Source organism: Corvus brachyrhynchos, unplaced genomic scaffold (genome assembly GCF_000691975.1).
Source record: "Corvus brachyrhynchos isolate BGI_N302 unplaced genomic scaffold, ASM69197v1 scaffold42, whole genome shotgun sequence".
NCBI lineage: Eukaryota > Metazoa > Chordata > Aves > Passeriformes > Corvidae > Corvus > Corvus brachyrhynchos.
In genome coordinates this window covers 3,305,078-3,327,300 of record NW_008237242.1, presented here as the reverse complement: position 1 = coordinate 3,327,300, position 22,223 = coordinate 3,305,078, and the positions used below count along the sequence as shown (strand labels likewise).

Sequence of the window (22,223 nt, the reverse complement as noted above, 5' to 3'; positions counted from 1 at the left end):
AGTTTTTGAAAGAGAATTTTTTTTCCATATAAACATCTCTTATTCATTATCCGGGCCCAGTTTTCACTTCAGCTTTAATGTATTTCCTAACAGATAAGCAAAGGACAGACTTGAACTTCCTGTCAGGTTCAGTGTGTATGGTCACCAAATCCCACGAACTGGGCTGTCCTAACTTCCATTCTGCTGCTAGGGTTCAGTGCAGTGAACCATGCCTGGGTGACCTGTTATAAATCATTAACAACAACTTGCTTGTACAAGTATTTCTGGTGAGAAGCGTTTAAATTTAGTCACCTAGAATGAACTATGGTGAATTTAGCTGATGAATCATTTTCCTCCACATCTCCTAAGGATGGTTATTGTGTATAAAGAGTTTAATAGGAATTTTATGTATTGCTGATGGTACTTCTGAGGTTTTGATTGCAGTTACACTCTCTCGAAGGCCTGATCTGTTAATGTAAAGAGAACTATCTGAATGCAGTATAATAGAGGTGTTTGTTTAACTTTCTTTGTGTTCATTGGTCTGGATCCATAACCATTTTTTGTGTTTACTCAGTGAATTGTCTTGGACAGCCTAAAGCTACCTGCTGAATTCGTGGTGCAACTACATCATTCCTGTAGGAGGAAGGATCATTGATCATTGTGTGGGATATGAGATCCATGTGGGGGATCTGTACAGATACCCTGCTGTGAGCACTGCATGACTACATTTGCTTCTTGGTTTACTATGCCAAGCACCAGGAGCCTCAGCAGAGTCACACCAAACTGGAGGAATTTTTAGTTTTCCTCTGTGGATCACAAGACTTGGCCAAGACTGCCAAGTATTACTAAATACACCAATAAAAATACAAAAACATGGAAGGTTTCATACAGCTGTGATCTTCTTTACCACCTCTTGGGTACTATCAGCAAATTTTTTGTTCCTGTAAAGGATAAAAGGACCACTGGTTTTAGGCTCACTTCAGTGACATAGAGAATTTGTGGACTGATAGAATTATTGCAGGATAAATTCAGAAAGTAAACAGAGCCTGTAGGGAACTCAGAATAGATCTAGGTATTCAGCAACTAGGGTCTGTTTGCATTTGTAATCTGTGCAATGATTATGACTGAGGACACATCTGATAAAATATTTCCCCTCCTAATTACAGTGTGCTACAGATAAGTTCAAGTAGACAAAGGTACTTCATTATTGTAATGGAATTTCCAAGCAGAAAACACAAACATTTTGCTACTAGATCAGTGCTGCTTTAAGTCTCATTTTCTTCATAAGTAAACAATTGCTTGTATCAGCTATTCCTTTGTTCACTGAAACAATCATTAGGCCTACATCAGAGAATGTCAGCTTTAGTTCCTTCCTTTGAATTCTGAGAAGTGCTCATCTCACATGAGAGTAGCACAGATTTACTTTACTTCAGTGTATTTTCTTACCCTTCACTTAAGTGACCCTTTTTTTACAGCGCTTATTAAAGTTTAAGGCCTCATAAACTAATAGAAATTTCTTTATATAAACATTAAGGAATTCTAACAGCCTGCTGCTGTTGCATATTTTCCGCTATAAAGTATGAGTAACTACCCTGAGTTGACACAGTTGTCAGAGAAGACATGAGAAGGACCAGTAGAGAATTAAGATTTGCAAGTGGACTTTGAATTCTGTGTTTATGACGTCCTTCAGTCACAAGAGCAAAACAGGCACTGAAGTCCTAAGGCCTCACAAGAGAGTTCATACTGAATCTGTGTTCTGCCCCAATTCTCTCAATATTTGCGCATGTTACAAGTCACCTCAGCAGGCTTTACCAGAATGTAATTTCTGACAGCCACGATTCCTTGTCCTTTGAGATTGTGGCACTGTGTTGGTTTTTTTAAAATGTATTTTTGGGATTTTTTTCCCAAGAAATATGTACATTGCCAATCTAGACAACAGAAACAACAAATTATATTTCTGTGCTCTGATGCTTTGAAAAGTTTGGAACATGTCAGAAAAGGAGAAAACTTATGTTCAATAAGAAAGGAAGGGGGCTGTTATTTTCACCAGGACTATTATCGCCCCCAAAGAAGAAATAAAGTGAATAGAAACAGGATGATCATTAAAAAAATTATTGTTTGAATCTGAGGGCTTGTCCAAATTTGAGTTCATAACTTGCCTCCTGCTGTGAGATTGGAACAAATTCAACAACTAAGAAAATATTTGCAGTGGAAAGCAAAAATTAATATTTAAGATGATTGTTTCTTTAGAAGCTTTAGACAAAGGGCTACAGAAGCCTATGAACAGAAAGGGGATTAGTGTAAGAAATTGAATGGTCAGACTCCAAGACTCGTAATTTGGAAATTATTAACAGCTTTATCTATGTAAAAAAATCCCATGGAAGTGGGTTTTTTTTCCCCACTCAAAAACATAATGCTTCGGACTGAAGTTTAAGCATATTTAGTTATACATTTCTAAACCAAATTAATTAGATCTATCTTAATCCACAACTAAGATTACAATATTTCCTACCACTTGCTTAGACATAGGAACTTTTTTCCTCAATAAATATTGAGGCAGAACAATGGTCTCAGGTAAGGTGAATGTTAAAAAGTAAGATGCTTATGGCATGTCACTGTGAATGTAGTTGAAGTCATCTTAACATTATAAGGTTATAATAAATATAATAATTAATAGTATTTATTGTCATAGTGATAATTGCTAGCAACAGGTGCTTCTAATCTCTCGGTAAGGCAACTGAGGGTCTGCAGGTGTCTCTGCATACTGTATGGGAGGACATACTAACTTTTCCATAGTGACCACTGTCTATTTCCATCCTCGGTGTGCTTTCCACAGCAAGGTACATGTTTTATGCGATAGCTGCTTCAGCTCAGTTTACTCTGTCTGAGCTCTATTCTTCAGTACTTGTGAGCTGCATGTCTCAGCAGCAGTCAGTGGTATTACATATAGTTCATAGCTTCAGCACTTGTTAATCAAACCTTGTCCACATCCTCTCTACAAAGAAAAGGAAAACAAAATGGAGATGGAGTATTGCTATTCCTTTGAAAGTGTCTCCACCCGTGTTGCTATAATTGGCAAGAGAATAACTGTCAGTCACTAATGAGCTGCATTACTTTTATTAGCCCTGTTAATAAATCTGTACCTGCCTCATTTTTGTTGCCTGCTTCTGTGCTCATGCAAGAATTGGTGGACATGTTGCACACCAAATACTTCCAGCCAACCTTACAGGACCTTATCAGCACTGAGAATCAACCCCCACACCTGAAGCAGGAGGTGAGCAACTTGTCTATCAATTGGAATAGTAAAGGGCACTGTTGCAGGTATGAGGGCTTGGCACCAACCCAGCAAAGAATACAAGATGTGTTTCCCTAAGGATATAAGGCATACAAGCACACTCCACTTCTTAAAAAAACTTCAGGTCTAATATGAAATCTGTCTGTTTGCTGCATTGTGTCTTCCAAGACTACTGAATAAAAGTTCAGATCTTTCTGATTCTTTCCACTGAGTAGTGGAAAAGAAGTGCATAGGACTTCTACAGCATAAACCCGCAAGGTCAGCAGTTCCCTTTCTCGCATCCAGCCTGAAGCAAAATTCTTATCTGTGCAGAAGATGGCCTCAGGCCATAGAACTAAGCAGTGTCAATCTCACCACCTTGAACTGTGAGGGCACACCATGTTTTTAAGCATTTATTTCCCCATAAACGTGTAACATGTACATTGAAGGAAATCAAAGCAAAGCACACTGCTCTTGAAGTAAAACACATCATGCATGAACAATTCTATCACCAAAGAAAGAGAGTATGGAAACAGTTTAACCATCTGATCCTGGGGTTAAGAAAATATAACAGTGAAATACAGAGGCTCAGGTACCTATTGCCAGTAGCTACATTGATTTAAATGTCTGACGTTCTGGGCTCTAACTTTCAACAAAATTGATGAACTGGAAGGTTCTACAGAGAAAAGTTTGCAAGCAGAGTGATATAATCAAGAGCAGCTGGGCCAAAGGAGCTCAGTATGCACATGCCCTCAGACAGAGCACACCATTCTCTAAGGCAAACATCAGATAAAGCATATGAGAAAAAACCTGCTAGCTCAGCATTTTGGTAAATAGGGAAGTACCTTCCCCCCCTCACTGTGGTTACCACTGAGTTCAGAAAATAATGACTCCTCGGTCCATCCCCCTCCTCTGACTGTACCACTTCCTCCAGCTGCCTGGGGTGACTGACAAACTGCATAACATGATATTTGAAGTCATTATAGCAAAAATACTTTGCTATTATGCACGATAAATGGTTTCCACTTGGGATTAGTTAATGGAGAAGTATTTTGGGTACTTTTGCTAAAGGGGTTTTCTTTGCTTGCAGGGTCGTTCAGAAAAAGCTCCCTGAACTTTGAACCGTATCTGCAAAGTGAGATAAACAAGAGCCATATAAATACCACAGCCCTTTTCCCAACTCTGTTTTCTTCTGCGGCAGAGCCAGGCAGACCTGCCAAGAAGGGGGAGGAGGAAAGGGTAAGTGTGCTGGGTTTGCTATGAAAGAGCTTCATGACTTAAGATTTGGCAGAGTGTCTGCCTGTTTCTTTGGCTGAAAAGGCTGACAGTGGAAATTTCCATTGGAAACCAACTGGAAAGTTGAAATATGAAGAGAAGTATAAGGCGGGACGTAGCTCTCCTGCAGCTCACAGGACAGACAGCTGTTTCTGGGCACTGCATGCCAGTGCTGCAGAAGGCAAGAAAGGATATCAAAATGTCATGAGAGTTTCATGTGTTTATAATCGATATAAAGGCAGGCAGCTTTCCTGATGTGTGGAAAGAGGGGAAAAAAGGCTGTCCTGGTATATACTGGACCACAGTTTCTTCTTCAAAGTGCTTTACCTAGAACGTAAGGAAAGAAACATCAGGGACAGCTGGATTTCAAATACAGCAACAAATGGCTCTTGTTTTAAAAATTAAATTATTACTAATTTTTTTTTAGGATATGACAAGATGGATGGAGCAGGTCTTATTTATCATAACTTACTGTTTCCAAACTATTCTGTGTTCACTGTCAGACTTTGATGTAAGTGGTGAAGTTACACAATTCCACAATGTAGGATGTGTTGGGGAGCAGCTTTATAATTTTACACATTTAGAATTTTAAATATTCCTCAATAATGGGCCCTTAAGCCAAAATTGAGATGTTAATGGAATAAAAGGAAAAGGTAATTAGACAATTTCTTATATGCTTTGATTTTCATAAATATTAACTGGATTAAGTATGGTATGAAATTCTGTAAGATCTGAGGAATCCTGGAATTCAGTTTTTATTTCTGGTTTTTGCAAAATTGTTTCTAGTGCTTGACTTCTTCTTAGGTTTTTCTCAGTGGGATCCAAATACTCCAGACTGACTTGTAAAAATTTTGAAGTTTTTTAAAGTTATTTTTTGCTATGGTCTGTAGTACTTACTGCATACTGAAACCTACTGTTGGTGCATGTACTTCTAAGACGATGGAATTACTCTGGAATCTGAAGTGAGCTGGTCTAGATTCTTCCTGAAGTAAACTGACTTACCATAATTGATGTCAAAACACAAGAAACAAGGCCATTTTAGAATCACTGAAGTGTTAAAAATGGTCAAAAAGAAATTACAAAGAAGAGGAAATAACTTAGTCTGATCAGTAGTACTAAAAAAAATTCAAATTATTCTGAATGTTTACTTTGCAGCTGTTCAACCACAGTAACAAAAAACCCCAAAACCCCCAAACACCACAAAGAAAAAACACCTGCCTCTATTATAGAGGAACTCCACTGAAAAACCAAAGAAATTGAGCAGTTAACAAAGAACTCAAATTTATTTTTACAGGGATTTGTTTCTTTTTTTGTTTGGTTTTTTTTTATTAAATGGAGCCAATAAGCTGCTGTGTTTTCTTGTGGGAATTTCAGAGTCTGAACTTTCTTTAGGCATTGATCTTACTTTGTTTATTTTCTTTCTTTTCAGGTAAAGCCCAGCCATGTGGGCAGGTCTGGGGCTAGTTCTGGCCCTCTGTCTCCTCCCTGGAGGAGGGACAGAGATCCAGAACTGCCTGGAGCCCCCAGAATGGCGTATTGGGGAGGAGGACCCAATGTGGAACTCCAGAGGCTCGGTGACAGTGGTGGCTCTCCTCCAGGCCAGCTGATCATTGTGCCTGCGGCAGGCTTCCAGGTAAGCGTGAATCTCGTCCTGATTTTTGTTATCCTGCTGGGAATACTACGTGTGCCCTGCCACAGATGGACTCCATGAGCTCTAGCTGCCCTAAATGCCCCCATCACATGTGTGACCCAGTGACCAGGCTCACTATCAGCAGAAGGTTCTCTGCCAGTGGGTAAGATTTGTTATCTCCTGACCTACTCCTGACTGACAGATCGTCTTCTCCAAATTATGTTTACAGCATAATAGTGTGATCAGCTTGACATTAATGAAACCAAAACCACATGCACACCTGACAGAAACAACAACAGACGATTAATGCAGCAAAGATGGTGAAGCCAAGAAACATCACAATTCTCTGACATGGCTAGATCACCTGTAATAGAGATCTGCGATCACTCATTTCTTACATAAGATATGTCGGGGAAAAAATAAATCAAAACATGTGCTTTTAATGTGGCTTTTCAGCCTGTGTTCAGAGATCCTACATATATTTAAAAAATCCAGATGTTAAGGTAAATACGGGCCTTTCAAAAAATTGATGAAGCATTCAAGGAAGTCATCAGTGCTAGGTTTTCCTACAAGACCTGGGACATTGGTGCTCTAGTTTCTAGAACTTACTCCTTGCAAATAATTAGCGATCATGACAATAACAATAGTAATAAAATAATTTTGAGCTGACACGAACAGGAATTGCATTATCTTTGATTCATTTAGGGATTGTGAAAGTATTTGGGCTTAAAAATTCATTGTACCAGTTTCAGGTTTGGATTTTAGTCACAGTTAGAACACTTTAGTTTGCCCCTCTAGGCTGCGCAACTTATATATTATAATAGGCCTTGCAAGTTTATTAAGAATTGGGTTTAAAAACATAGCGGGAAATCTCTGGTGCTATCAAAGTTAGAAGTGGGCTTTGCGTTTGGCTTTCAAGGTAGTTGGGTTTGGTTCTTACATTTCAGAAAAATTTTAAAGAATCTTCCACATTCTAGACTGTTTCCTGTAACCGAAAAATAAGTTTTCTAGAGCAATTCCACAGGAAGGATACAAATGAAAAGGAAGAATCTCCACATCATGCAGCTGTAATAAAAGTGAGATGGAGCATATTAACTTTTGTGTCAAATATTATGGTTCTCTAATTATTTATGGTCTTGCTTCTTTACGTTCCCACTAGTTTGGAGGACCTGCGAGTAAAGTTAGAGAATGAAGGATTGGTCAACATCTCGTATGTGGTTGTCAACCATCAGGGACCTCAATCCCGGAGGGAATTTCACCTACTAAAAGAACGTGTTTCAGACTACATTGCTGTCTACCAGCAAGATGAGCAGCAAGATGATGTCTGGACTACTTTAAATGGAAACAAGGATGACTTTCTCATCTATGACAGGTGTGTTCTTACAGAGAAACACAGGAAAATATTTGCATATATTTTGAGTAGTGCTTTGTAAATCTCTATTTCATTGATGCGCAAATAAAAAAGACATCATGATCAACTTCCAAGTTGAATTAAATAAGGTGCTAGCATTTACTGGAAAAACAAAGCTACAAAAGTAAAGTCTTGGTTTTGCATAAGTAATTTTGGAATAAATATTTTTTTCTTTATAATTACTGTGGATTTAAATGAACGTAAGTGAGTGTAAAATTTGGTAACGTGTTTATGGTTTTGTAGTGTTTTTATTTTCAGACAATTTCATTACATCCATGCATGTCAAAGTAGAATCTTTTATCTCATGGAAATATTTTGATGAGACCTGTTGAAAATGCCATGTAGACATAAGGAAAAATTAGTCTTTAGGTGAAATTTAAAACTTCAGGAGAAAATAGCTTTTTGATACAGGATTCTGGCACAGGTATATTTTGGCAGCACTGGTAATAATTGTAACTGAAATCCCAATTTTTCAATTTTATTGTGATGGTAGATACTTGAAAAATCCTACACTTGAAACATGTCTGTCCTAGTTATTTTGTATTACTGTACTGAACATTACAAGTTGTGTATGCCATAAATAAGCTTAATACAGAATTACAAAGTTACTCTTTTTCTGTAATGTGATGAAATTAAACAGATTAGCCACATTAGGTTTTTGGGATGAAACTAGCAGTGGAATGATCTTGAATGTTACAGCAGCAAATATGCCCAAGTATGGAAGGCTGATGTAATACAACAAACAAACAGAACAAGGCTCTGTTTATTTTGCAGAGGAGCCCCAAAGCTGATGCTTGCCCCACAGCATTTGAAAGGTTGACCAGTTTTGTGCTGTTGACACAGGATACGTGTATATTATGAATTGGTTTAGCATTAGGCTGGCCACAATCCATTATGGTTCTAGGAGTGTGTGTCCTTATTGTGCCTCAGCAAGGAAGACTTTGCCTGCTGCTGGTCCTAGAGGTGCACATACACGGGTAGGGAGCTAAGGGCAGTGGACTGTGTGTTGGCTGAACACGCTGCCCCTGTGTACAGGTTCTGCATTTACTCACGCTCCTTCGAGTGGACCAGTTGTGTAGTCAAGTGCATATCAGAACATCCGAGTTCAGACATGGGGCAGATAGGCTCCATAACAATCCCCTCATGCCCAATAAATCAGTAAAGCAGTGTCCATTCCAATCAAAATACCTGTTAGGTTGCCTAAAAACACTTGGTAAGGACACAGCAATCACTGTCCAAACAATCCTCCTCACTATCCCGATGGGTCTGTAATGAGTGCACCTCTGCTAGTCTTGAGTGCCACTAAAGGAGAGGCTTCTGGCAGTGCAGTTACCACATCAGCAGAAATCACGCCTCACATACTGGCCAGTGCAGGTGAGCAGGCAAGCATTTGTAAGGAAGATACTGGATTTGTCTGTGAACTTGGACAGAAATACTCCCCATGGGACTGTACAGTGTGGCTGGATTGATACAACAAAAATGGGATATCATAAGAAGAGAGATTTGATTGCAGGTATTTGTAACCATATAGTTCTTTGTCTCCTTAGATGCGGCCGTCTAGTCTATCATCTGGGTCTGCCCTACTCCTTCCTGCATTTTCAATATGTAGAAGAATCTATTAAGATTGCATACTGTGAAAACAAGTGTGGAAACTGCTCTTACACGGTATTTTCTTGTCTCATTCTGTGTATAGTAAAAAAGAAAACTGGATTTGACTGGTATTTAAAAAAATAATTTCAGTGTGATTAATCCAAAAATATACAATTCTGAATTTTCACATGTCTTGACAGAGAGCTTTTAAACATTTTTCCAAGTGAATTAGATTTAATTTGTAATAGACTGCTTGATTATCTGAATTCCTGTCCTTGATAGAAATGCAAATAATTGTCAGAAATGTAAAAGCAGTCTTGGAGGGTAATTCTGTTTGTAGAGTTATATAGAGGTAGCGAGCAATTAACTACTCTAGTTTTGTGGGACAGATAAAGTTAATAAAAAATGAGTATTTTTTTTAAAAACCCAGGAATAAAACTCAAGCTGATTTGCATTACTATTTATTATAGTTTGTATTTAAACATGGTCTACAACAGTTATTTTTAAAAAGTGATAATACAAGGTGACAAATTATAGTTACTGCTTTAAAAGAAGGGTGGGTTTTTTCTATGTATCATTAAAGATCAGAGATACTTCTAAGGATTATCAAGAAATGTACATACATAATCATTGAAGTTCAATTAGAATAATGATTTTTGATCCCGTCATGCAGCTTTCTGGCTAAATGTAGACCAGACAGGTTAGATATGAGATCTAGAAAAAGAATATTTGTTATTAGCAATTACTAAAATTATAATTGCTGAACAGCCCTGTCTAGTTATCAGTAGTGTGACAACACAAGGTTATTTTTGATATGTTCATACACTCTTCAGCAAAATAGCACAAATAATTTAAAACTGGCTTTCATGCTCTGCAAAAATGTCAAGATAATTAATACTTTACAACTAGTTTAATTAAATACAGTGCCCTGTATTTAATGCAAGCCTCTGTTTTGCAGGAACCTGATATTGATGCTGTATGTGAAAACATCACTAAAGAGATGGGTGAAGAGCTGAGAGAGCTAGAATCCAAGCCGACAGGACAGCATTCCCATCCCCACCACCCACACAGACACGGACACCACCGCCGCCACCACCACCACCGCCACCATCACATGGGCAGTCATGATCCCAAACATGAGAACCACCAGGCTGCTTCTGAAACTGAGAGACGTCATCCTCACAGCAGCTGGCGTCACAGGGTTTTTGGCCATCACAGACATGATCAGATAGGTAGTCAGGAGCCGGTAGAAACTGTCCCTCCAGGAGAAATTGTGGAAATTGCACAAGATAAAAAACTAGGAAAGAAAGGGAAAAACAGCTGTAAAAACCAGTTAACTTGAAACTGGCAGACAGGATCAGACTCAACCTCTAGTAGCTGATCCTGTCATTGTCGACACCTTTTGTTTGAAGAGCTAGGGAATTCTGTCACTTGACAGTGTCGTGGAGCACTACCAAATTCCTGCAGGTGACATGGGCAGCTGGCAGCAGAGGACATCACTGAGTCTTGACAGTGACGTCTGCTCTCTGCTGCCTGACACTCACCAGCAGGAGCAAGTGAAACCAGTGACACCTGACAGTGACAGGAAAAGGTGAGAAACTGATCCTGAAAAACAAACTAAGCACCTTCCAGAAACAAGGGAGTCCCACTAACTCAATTCATAGAGTTGCAAGAGCAGAAAAATAAACAGATCAAGTGTTTTTATTGCCCCCAATTCAAAATTATACTGACAGGTATGTGGAGCTAAAATATTGCAAAGAGGTATATTTTTAGAGCAGTGTTCTTAGAATTATAGAATACCTGTCAAATTCCATCAGTGAAAAGCTTCATGATTTAAAGGAATTTAATTGACCCCTAAAAAAGTTTGGTTTTCAGTTCCACTGGGAAGGTGTCTGCATTCTTGATTAATTTGTCTTTCTTGTTTCTCTTCTAACATTCTGCTTGCATTTGTGAGGACAGGAGCATAAACTATGACCTAGGGGCTCCTGTCTGATGTTTTGCAATCCAGAACAGAAGATAACCAAGACAGATATATGAATCATTTTTTATTAAAAAGACAATATATTTGAAAGTTGAGGTTGTTTGTTTGGTATTTTTTCTAACCTGGGGATACAAATCATGTACAAGCAAAACTTACTCCTAAGCAATGTGACAATAATTTCACATGAAAAATGTAATATATAGACATTAACTGCTTTATTTTCAAGTAACAGATTTATATGCTTAACTTTCATGGCTTAGATACAGTAAGAGGCTCCATTAATACATACTGCTACAGCCTGTAAAATCCTACTAAATCAGTAACATCATCCTAAAGTGAGAAGTAGTGTTAACGACAGTGTCAGAATCAAAAAGATGGTGGGATGAAAACAAGTTTAATCTTGGTATAATGTTTATCTTTGTTTATAACAGTGCTGAATTTGATAAATCTGTATCAATTAGTAACATAATATACCACTTAAACCTGTGTAACTAATCTGTCTGTAGCCTAGCATTGCTAATGTTTGATTAATGGAATGGAAGTAAATCCATTGTTAGAAGGATTCCCGGATGAAGAAGAGAATATTCATAAAAAGAAAACTGCTATGAAAGTATACACAATAATTAATGATGGTTTAATAGGGAAATTACTACTCCTACAAAACCTGAATCTTTTTATTGTGAATGCTGATTAGCAAGAGAGTAGCTCTGAATAAACACAGAATGCATGCCTTTGGAATGTTTGAAAATAGTGTTTTCAATAAAAAATACTTTCTTCATGTATTGTGTTCATTTTGAGATGCACAGTTTGAAACACCGAAATGCTTCATGCAATTTGTTCAGAATCGCCTCCGTTTGAAGGGCAGGTCTTCACCTTTGTTAAGACGTTGCTCCAAGTCTCTTATGGTGTTTCGGAGAACTTCAATTTCCTTGTTTTTCTCTTCCTGGAGATGCTGCAGCTTCTGTTAAGATTCAGGGAAAAGCTTCATTCTTAAACATCACATAAAATTATGTAATGATACATTTTGCTATTGTGAGTAAGAAATATTCTAATCAGAATATTTTCCTCAGTATTTCATATCACAAAATTACAAAAATTATTTCCCCAGAATCCTGCTTTTCTGACATCCCAAAATCTTAAGTTTACAACAACAACAAAAAAAGCATTTACACGGTTTGTATCAGTGTCATTTATGTCAGTTCTATCTTAAGTTTCCAGGTTAACAATTCACCACCTCCCATGTGGCTTTTTGTTGTTGCTTACCCTCATCAGTATCAATAGGCCAAGAGCCATGACAGTTGGAGTTGATGATCCTAAAAGCCTTTTCTATCTTAAATTTTTCTTTGATTCTATGAATTCTGTTGTGTAGAGGTGGGAGGGGTGTGGGGGGAGAACAAACAGAGAAACCCCAGGGAACTCCTGCTTCAAGCGCTCTGAAACATACTCCATGTCTGTGTGCTACAGGTTGTGAAAGCACCTACCCTTCGATAGATACTTTGTGGCAAGACTGAAGCCTCTGAAAATGACTTGGTGGTTTTATCCTGAGCTCTTGCCAATTTAGCATTGAACTGAAAGAATCAGGCAAGACAAAACATTTTTTACCTGAGCATAGTAGCAGTAAGCCTTTCTACTGATTAATACAAGAAAAATGAAGCTCTTTATGCTTATGTAAAAAAGAATGCCGTTATGTTTCTTAAAAAAAAAGGCCTCGAAATTTAGCAAAACTAGTAAAAATATGATAAACTAAAACCATGTAGATAAAAAAGACACTTCTGAAAAAAAAAAAAAATTGAAGGCTTCTCAGCCACATATCTGCAGGAGGGGAAAATACGGAGGATGGTAAAATAAAAATGTCTGAAATCACCATTCCTCTCTTATGTTCCAAGGATAACTCAGCCTGAACACTCAGCCTGAACACTTTCACATCTTATTTCTTTTTTGATGTGTGAAGGGTTTGAAGTATTTCCTTAATTCTTTCTGTAATGGGAGTGGTTTAAAACCTGAGCAATTAAATGCTTGTTGAGTGCTCTGGCTTAAATCTCTGCAGGACTAGAAATTTTTATTGGAATTTTATTTAAACATATATATATATATATATTCCCAGAAATGAGAAATTAAAACCAAGAAATTTAAGCAGAAAAACATGGCTGAATTTTTTTATAGCTCAAAATCTAAAAGAGTTTGAAAGTAATTTAATTTGTAACAAGAACAGAGTAACCTTCAGTCTCTCTATCCAGTGGGTGGAACATGATTCCTGAGCAGGAGTGAGTTACCGTTGTGGAAGGGAGCACCTGCCACTGATCTTTGTGAAGACAATAAATAATTAGGTTTTCTAGATTCCATCATATTACTTTGTTAAGTACTAATGAATGTTTTTTCACTACACAGTCTCTTTGAAGTTCACCCAATGCCCAGTTCATCTTTAAGTCAGCTTTGTAATGCATACCTCTATCTGCAGTTTAATTATTTCATTCTGCTTCTCTTCATTTTGAATTTTCAGCTGTCTAGTTAGTTCTAATATTTCCAGTTCTTTTTTCTCTCTCTGTTCTCTAAACTCCGTTTCTTTTACTTCAACTAGCAACACAGTAACACCAAATATTATGATTATAGATGTTTAGATAAAAATTATCATAATTTTCCAAATATTGAAACTTTCTTGAACACCAACATTTTACTGTAAGACAATTTCATTCAAGCAAAAACCATACTGAAACTATATGAAAACCACACCATCCCATCCCAGTAAGACGGTGTCTTTTTAAAAAAGCATCGTAAGTTACAAAAACTTTCCTTGTTGTTTTCAGCTATATGGATGATCAAAAAATCCTCCTTTTTAAGGTTGTGCCTCTAATGGACAAAATGAATATTGAAGTCAGTTTTTTCTCATTGCAGTATTATTTATTTGTGAAAATAATGTCATACTCTCCTGAACACAGATAAAACATTCTAACAGCAGTTTAGCAAGGTTCCAGTCAACACTTAACCCAAAACTTCATTCCTTCAGATTTTTAGGTCCAGATTCCCAGCATTTGTTCTAACTGTTTGGGAATTTCTGCTCATCCTGTGTTGCTGTACTATTGCTTCATTACCACTGTCTGCTCTCTTCAGCTAAGATAAAATTCCATTAAACATGGCCCACTTCTACCGTTGACATGTTTCCACTAAGCAGTGGAACTTATCCTAGATGAAATGTAGCTTCTACAGGTTACAGTATGTTTTACCCATTGCTAAAGCATTCAGTCTTCAGAGGACTTACATTTTTTCCTTATATCGCAATTCAACTGTGTTATTTCTAATTTGTGGTCTTCCTCTTTGTTTTTAATTTCTATCATGAGTTTCTGAATTTGGTCTTTATACTCCTGTGAATGTAAAATATTTTATAAAGATCTTGCAGTTTTTGTGCTCTTAGTCTTCTGCAAACAACAACCATCATGCAAAAATGTACAATAGTCTATAATTCAGTACTTGTTTTATCCTCAGTCTTGTAAATTTAAACATCCAATTACTTCTTACACTGTCTGGCTGAAGTCCACAGATGAAAAACATAACAAATTTCATTGTATTAGAGCTATCTGTTAATATAGAATTAGAAATTGTGCTTCTTAGGAGAAGAGGCAAATGGAGATGATGCCTTAAGAGGCCACCTAAAACAGAGACTGGACAAGAATAAGGGAATTAAAGGTAGGTGTTTATTTGAAGGGCCTTCAAAGGTACACCGTGGGAAGCCAGAGGCTACTGCCAAGATGGACCCCAGGATGGACGACAGGTCACAAGTTCTTCACATTTTTATAGGTTTGGTTCATTAGCACATCAGAGTTAATTCTCCAATTAAAGCTTCAGTTTAATGATGTAATATTTCCCCTCAGCTTGCCCCCTTTTCAGAGGCTTTAGGTTTACACATTTTGGGCCTAGGACGGTCTGGGTGTCCTTGAAGAGCAGGCCCGCAGAGGCTTTGTTATCTCTGCCTAGCATGAGAGAGTAGAAGTTAACAGGCTACAAGAAACTTCAGAGTTACACACTAAGCACTAAAGGATTTGAAGAATATTAAAGTTAAAACCTAAGGCATCAGAGAGGTAATATTCCTTTTCTCAGACCAGGATCTGACACAATGATGAAGTTAGTTAAGGGACTACAGTTTCACCTTTGTGGATTTTTGACTCTAGGATTGCATGATTCAAGTATGAATTTTGTTGGTATTGCTTATACCAAGGATTCCACAAATTCATGCTGGTAACCGTAGACACATCAGTGATACCAGCAGTAGTGATGCTCAAAGTTTGAACATGCCAATTATGAATTTACTCCAGTAACTACTCCAGAATTATCAAGGAATTGTCTGTAGCTGCCACTGTTGAGGTGCTCACTCCAAAGTTGTTACTGCAACCCTCTAACAAGACCGGTCGCCACTCACCAGAGCAGTGCCTGGGGGCACTCACAAAGGCAGTCACTGATTGGGGTAAGAGTATATGGGAACATAGTCAGGTGCCTTCAGAACAACACCAGGAAGTCCCACCGTGCTCAAACATGTGTTTAATGGGTGGAATAATAGTTTCTCACATCCTTCAGAAGGCATTAATCATTTTTTACTTGAACTGTCAAGATAACAGTTCTATTGGTATAAATATTTAATTTTTAATTGTAGTACAAACACAGGCAAAGGAAATCATCAGTGAGATTCCTAATCCTAAACAGGTAACAGATCTGCACTCTTCACACAGAGAACTATGACAACAGAGAACTATGAGCAGCCCTGCTGATTTTACCTCCTTTGAAAAAATGAGTGCCATAGATAAAAAGTAGAGAGATCATACATTGAATTTATTATGAGATACGGATAAGAAGCAGAGACCTATTATCTTTGTAGTATTTATTCCTGAATAAACTAGACAAAATTCAGACCATTTCTGATTCTCTGGCAGCACAACCAGGCATCTTCAATGTGAAAACCTTATTTCCACACAAAAAATTATTTTAATGCAAGGGATTAGAATTGTGAAGATAAAGTTGAATTTAAAGCTAAACACAGCTAAAAAACCCCCAAGTGCATCTTAGATTTAGTCAAAGTTCTGAGCACCAAGGTAGTTTTAACCTCTTAGTTCTTCTAACATCTTCTCATATGGGTACTGTCATGAAAACACCCTTCCTCTTTTTGCACATGATAAACATTAAGGGAAGAGCAACAATAAGAGCATCAATAGCAAACCCAAGAACAAAAAGATATGAAACACAATAGGGATGCAGTATTACTCCTCTACCTAAAGAGTGATAATTTGTGACATACCTCTTCACAAGTCTTTAATTTATCTTCCAAGATGTGAATGGTACCCTTCAGTCTATCATTTTCATCTGCAGAAAAAAAAACTATATAGTACACTAAAAAGTACATTTTGACAATTTCATCAGCATGAAAGCAGAATAAGGAAATTACTTGCATTTTTTGACTTGGCTGAACATTAAGAAACTTTTTTTGTAGACATTATAACCATCATTACAGAACTATATACCATCAGTTTCCTTTTTTTAACAAGAAAAATCATAGTTTAATCAAAATATTTGCCTGGTATTACTATTTAGAACTGTCTTTAGCCTTCTGATAAATTATGCCTTCAAGAAAATCTAGCTGTAAGGTCCTTTGACTCGGAAAATTAAAGACTATCATCGTGGCTACAACAGTTTAAAATTGGAAGATGCAATTTTGAAGTACTTGTTTCCCAAAAACTAGAAAACAGTATGCAAATACAGGATTTAGAGAAAATAGGTAGTGCTTTTTTTATTATTAATGTCAGTTTGAGTATTAAAAACTTCCGTATACTTCCAGTGTTAGAGGTTTATTAATATATATGCTAATATATCTTGAACACATAATGGTCATAAAATTAACTTCATGGTGTACTGCTGAGCTGTAGTATAAAGATACGGCAAGTATTTATGTATTTTATATTCAAGTAAAAATGAGTAGTTGTCAACTATATGTGGATAACAGCAATAACATTTAATAACATTATACTGAAGATTAAGACACTTTGGTTTAACAAAGTGATAAAAATTGTACATAAACCCTTGAATAGTCTACAATCCAACAGCTGAATGATACTTTCTCATCTATTTTAAAATTGCCTGTGTTACGATGAAATGAATTTAAAGCCCAATGTATTGATTAAAATAACCTCCCTGAGGTAGTTTCTAAGTAGGATAATGGCAATAGGCATTTTTTACTGTGAAAGATTGATTTTAGACACTTTTTTTTTGTTTCTATTTGTCTGCCAGTAAGTTTCTGTGTCTGACAAAAATCAGTAAATGTAAACAAAAAATTAAATGCCTGCTCATTTGAAATTACAGTACAGCATGTACTGTATAATAACATTTTTTGCCTTTACCTTTCACATTACACTGGTTTTCAATAGTTTGTGTGAGACCCTTTATCACATTCTGTAGAGTGCTGCATTCTGAAAGAAATAAAAGATCCAGCATTTTTGAATAGTGTCTTCACAAATTTACATTTTTTTTGCAAAATTTTATCAACTACCTTATAAAAATTTTGGGTCACTATTACTCTAAGTCTTCTTACTGACTGTGGAAATAAATCAGATTACCATTACATGGTTACTGCTTAATTTTAGCTTTTAGTTTGATGATAGATTAAAATCAATTTTATGAAGCAATACAAGCAATTTCATAAAACTATTACATTTTTGTTTCTAGTCAGAAAACAAGTATCTTTTTGTTTTCTGAGCAACATTAGAAGTTTTCCATACAGCCTTCCAGCAATTTGATGTATTTAATAAAACTGAGACTTACTTTCCTGGCAGTATTTCCTTGCCAATATTCTTTTTAACAAGACTAAGGGTATCCACTCATTGCAGTCTCTCACCCCTTTTTTTACCCTTTTCTTGATGCATATAACATTCATCTTTTGGCTCAACATAAACTTTGAGAAATTCAGAATATGTGCTATATCTCCATTATCTCATTTTATACAACATAGTTATACATGCAAGCTCTTATCAGTTGATATACTTGTATTTCATAGTTTTATTTTTTAAACTGTATTTTTAATGTTTAAATACCATATGTACTTCCTGTAACATAGTATTTGTTTTTCATTACATACAACTTTTATCCCTTACATTGTAAATTTATTAGTAAAGTCACAGAACAGTCAGACTGGGAACAGTGGGGGCTCTATAGCTGAGGTTGCTTACTTTTAAAACTTCTTTTTCCAGAGTATCACTGCATTTCTTAAGTTGCTTTTAATTTCCACAACACGTAGAAGTTTGCTAAATAACAGTTACTGGTCTCATTAGACTAAAGCCCTTTGGAAAACTGTCTATCATATAATTAAAGATTACGTTACAAATAATGGAGTGAGGAAGAGGAATTAAGATCCTAGCTAACAGATTCAATTTTCTGCTGAGTCTTTTTGACCGTTAGCCTATTCTTGCATCGAGTCTGCTGTTCATGCAGACGAGTAAAAAAAAAAAAAAAAAAAACAGTAGAGGGAGCACAAGCAGCACAGAAACATTGCCTGCCTCTCAGTTCCCGTGCTGGATCAAAAGTGGAAAAATCCTATTCAAAGTCAGAATTACTAGATTAGTATGCCTGTTTGTGCCAACTAGTTCTACTACAAATTTCCTCCAATTTGAAAATGTATGGAAATAAACTCAGATGTTTGTAATTCATGCACAATTTGGAAAGACACCTGAGTCAACACTAGAGCAGCAGCTAGTCTTTAAAAATAATCACAACTATTTAAATGTAACCCACTCTTTCGTTCAGTCCAAAGAATATCTGCTTATCCTTCTTATCTTTGAAGGACATATCTTGGCAAATCCCATATGTAATTACAGTTGTGACTGGAAAAAATTCCTGGGAGCCCACAAGTTTTGCTTGCCTACATTACGGAAAAGAATCAGAATTTTGCTAAATGTTTGCAGCTTTGTGGATCGCTGGCATAGCATCTGCTATGGATTCTGTGTAGTTCCTTCCCTGTAAGGAATACTGCCTACATGCAGAAAGACTGAACATCACAACTGCTCATCTGCATTTATAATTGATTTTTTTATAGGACAACTACATCAACTACCTTTTCCTCTGACACCTTAGAAACACTAAATAAACAAATACCCAGCCATGAAGATGCTAAATAGAACCTCCTTAAGTGCTTCATAGACAAAAATGTGAATGCTTTCTTTTAGAAAACTACAGTAGAATTAAATTCAGAACTGTAGCAGCACAAGAGTCTATTTAGCCACCATAGAAAAGGTTTAGGAGCAGAAAACAAGGATGCCAGACTTGTATCTATCTTAAATGGACTTGCAATGATTTACACAAGACAAAAAATGTTGTTTTGAATCTTATCTTTGTTTAGCAAAGAATGTATCAAGAGAAAATAAAGTTAATTTATGACCTCTCAGAGTGTGTATGCACTGGTCAAGCTGCTTTTCTTTTCCCACCTTATCTTGGGTGTTTCACTGCCCTCTCCCTTGAACTTTAGTTGTTTTCTTTCCTCGTTTGCATTTCCTTCAGAATTTCCAATCTTCTTTTACCTTAAACAGTTCTAAGGAAAGACTTTAGGCAAGGATATCAAGGAGTCCTCGGGTTCTCACTTGTTGGAGATTTCTTGGGGTGTGAAATGCTGGGTTTTTTTGTTGTTGTTGTTTCTTAAAACAAAGTGCTCTTCAGCCAGTCTAAAATTCCGCCTCCTACACCCCACTACCACTAGTAGCCACAAACCCTTCAGTGTAGGTGGAACAACAGCCTTTTCTTCCACAGCACTCTTTCTTCCTGCTCCTCTGCTGTAAGCAATTTCTGTTGCCTTTGGACCAATTTTCAAAAGATATTTCAGGAACTGTGGCTGAGTTTGGTTCCGGGAAACAGCTTGGGACATAAGGCTAGGAGAAATATTTTTTACAAGCCACAATTGGCAATACTACTCTATAAAAGCCATTCTCACAACTGCAATCTGTTCAGGTAACTACTGCCAGCATAAAGATGAAAAGTTCCTAGTCAACCAAAGTCTTCCTTCAGATATTCAAAAACTGTGAAAGCCCCAGGTGCATTTTCCCCCATGCACCTTCTGGGTGTTTGGCTGGGTACAAGGCCATCTTAGAAAGAATATAGATGGTGACATTGAAAAAAGCCGGCAGCAGATTCAAAATGGACGCCCCTCCTTCCCTTGGGAGCTGATTGTAAACTGAGGCTTTTGCCCTTGGCCTATGCTGCAGCTGTGTGGCAGCCACATACCAGACCCTGGTCATGACCTAGGGAGTGATTTCCTGTCTTGGTATCAGACCTGCCTCATCATTTGGGACCAAGTAGTGATCCTTGGGCCGTGTCTGGCCTTTGTTACCATTTCTGAACCCCATTCTGACTCAGTCTCTGGAGCCACTCCCATCACTACAGGCTTCTTTGGTAATGTAGACTTTTGGCTGCCCGTGGCAATCCTCACTGGGCCAGCCCTGCATGGGAGTGGGTTTTGCATGGTTAAGCCCCTACATCCATGGTCTTTGTTACAGGAGTGGTTCCTGACCTTTTACCTTGCTCCTCTCTGACCATTCCAAGTCTTGCCTCCTTCTCCGTTACCTTTTCTAGTTCTGCTATGTTTGTTTTGAGATGTGTGGACCAGAATAGGACATGAAAATCACAGACCTTACAGAGTCACAATGCTTATTTCTTTTTTTCTTCCATAATCATGCCTACTACTGTGTTTGCTTCTTTGTCTACTGATATTTCAAGAGAATATGAATATTTTAAGAGAACTGTTCAGAGGACACCAAGGTTGTTCCTGAGAAGCAGCCAACTAAGATCAACAATTGTTTATACAAAATGCCTTCCATATGCGCTGCTACCGGTCATCCTTTATCATGAGTTTTTTGGTATATCTGAAGAGATTATCATCATAACCAAACTTCATTCACTCAATAGCTCAATTTCAACACTCAGTTTCTAATTATGCTAAATTATCCAAGTTGCAGTGAAGCTCTAAGTAAAACCCAACTGGCAATCTCACTCCTATGTGCAACTAAGTTTATTCCTACCCTGTTTCCTAACTTTTAGCAGCTGACTTCCCAAAGATGAAAGTCCTACAAAAAGATGCACCTTTCAGCTACTTTACAAACTACAGAAGAATTACCAACCACAAATCTGTGCTAAGCACTAGATATTGTTTCTCATTTCAAATACTCATCTGAAAACAATTCTAGAATACAACAAATCTTCATTTTATAGTTTTCTCTGTAATTCCTCCTTTGTTTCACAGCTTTTAAATTATGATTATAGACTTCTAATTCCCATCTGTAAATGGTAAATGACATTTTATTAGCTTCCATTGAACAGTTTGAATCCTCATAATATTAATATTTACTATGAGATGGATTTCATTACATGACTTAAGATTAGGCAGTACTGCTTTTCTCACAGTATCTTAGATACCTGCTATGGTTTTTTTTATGGATGAAAATAATGGAAATATTTTTCAGAATTTCTTGAATAGATGCAAAAATCATACCTTTCTAAAAAAATAACTTACCCTCTTTTATTGATTCCTCCTTTGATTGGCTTAATGTTAGCAATCTGTTACATTTTTCCAACTGATGAATCAGTAGGTTATTTGCTTCATTAATTTCTGATATTTTCTAGAAAATTGGGAAAAGACTAACATTATATTAACGTAAAGTTTTGAGTTTTAAGTGAATAAAAAATTTAACAGTTCCACAATACTGCAGTAAAAAGCCTGTATTATTTCCCATTCAGGAAATTCCTTTATAGAGAGGAATGATGCTAGACTTGATATCCTGTACTATTCCAAGTTTACCCTGCAGAACTAAGAATGCTGACTTACATCATGACTTATAAACTATTTTCCTCTCAATTCTGTAGCCCAGAGTCTGGATCAATCCTCTTCAAGGTTCTTTCTACTGCCTTGCATATGAGGCTGTCAGTGCTCTTGCGGAGCAACAACTTGAACTGTGGGTGGGAATAGGAACTGGTATAATATGTTTATTCCAAGAGAAATGCTAAATTTATTTCAGGTGCCCCTTTTATATTGCTTCTAGTACAGATTTGCTGACCAGGAAATCAGCAG

The 22,223-nt window shown here is 37.0% G+C and overlaps 2 protein-coding genes across 2 annotated transcripts in view; one reads left to right on the top strand and one right to left on the bottom strand.

Annotated features, from left to right (window-relative positions):
- Positions 1–4,245: 4,245 nt before the first annotated feature.
- Positions 4,246–11,918, top strand: SEPP1 (selenoprotein P, plasma, 1). The gene is made up of 5 exons (XM_008630622.2): positions 4,246–4,492; positions 5,958–6,161; positions 7,318–7,530; positions 9,117–9,234; positions 10,118–11,918. The coding sequence occupies exons 2-5, from the start codon at positions 5,971–5,973 to the stop codon at positions 10,778–10,780; spliced, it is 1,185 nt and encodes a 394-aa protein (XP_008628844.2). The 5' UTR covers positions 4,246–4,492; positions 5,958–5,970; the 3' UTR covers positions 10,781–11,918.
- Positions 11,919–11,952: 34 nt separating this feature from the next.
- Positions 11,953–22,223, bottom strand: part of CCDC152 (coiled-coil domain containing 152) — a 13,077-nt gene continuing 2,806 nt past the window's right edge. Inside the window, 7 exon segments of the mRNA XM_008630621.2 lie at positions 11,953–12,101; positions 12,622–12,708; positions 13,587–13,714; positions 14,397–14,499; positions 16,422–16,486; positions 17,518–17,586; positions 21,669–21,774. Coding sequence (XP_008628843.2) covers positions 11,979–12,101; positions 12,622–12,708; positions 13,587–13,714; positions 14,397–14,499; positions 16,422–16,486; positions 17,518–17,586; positions 21,669–21,774 — 681 coding nt within the window. The 3' untranslated portion in view covers positions 11,953–11,978.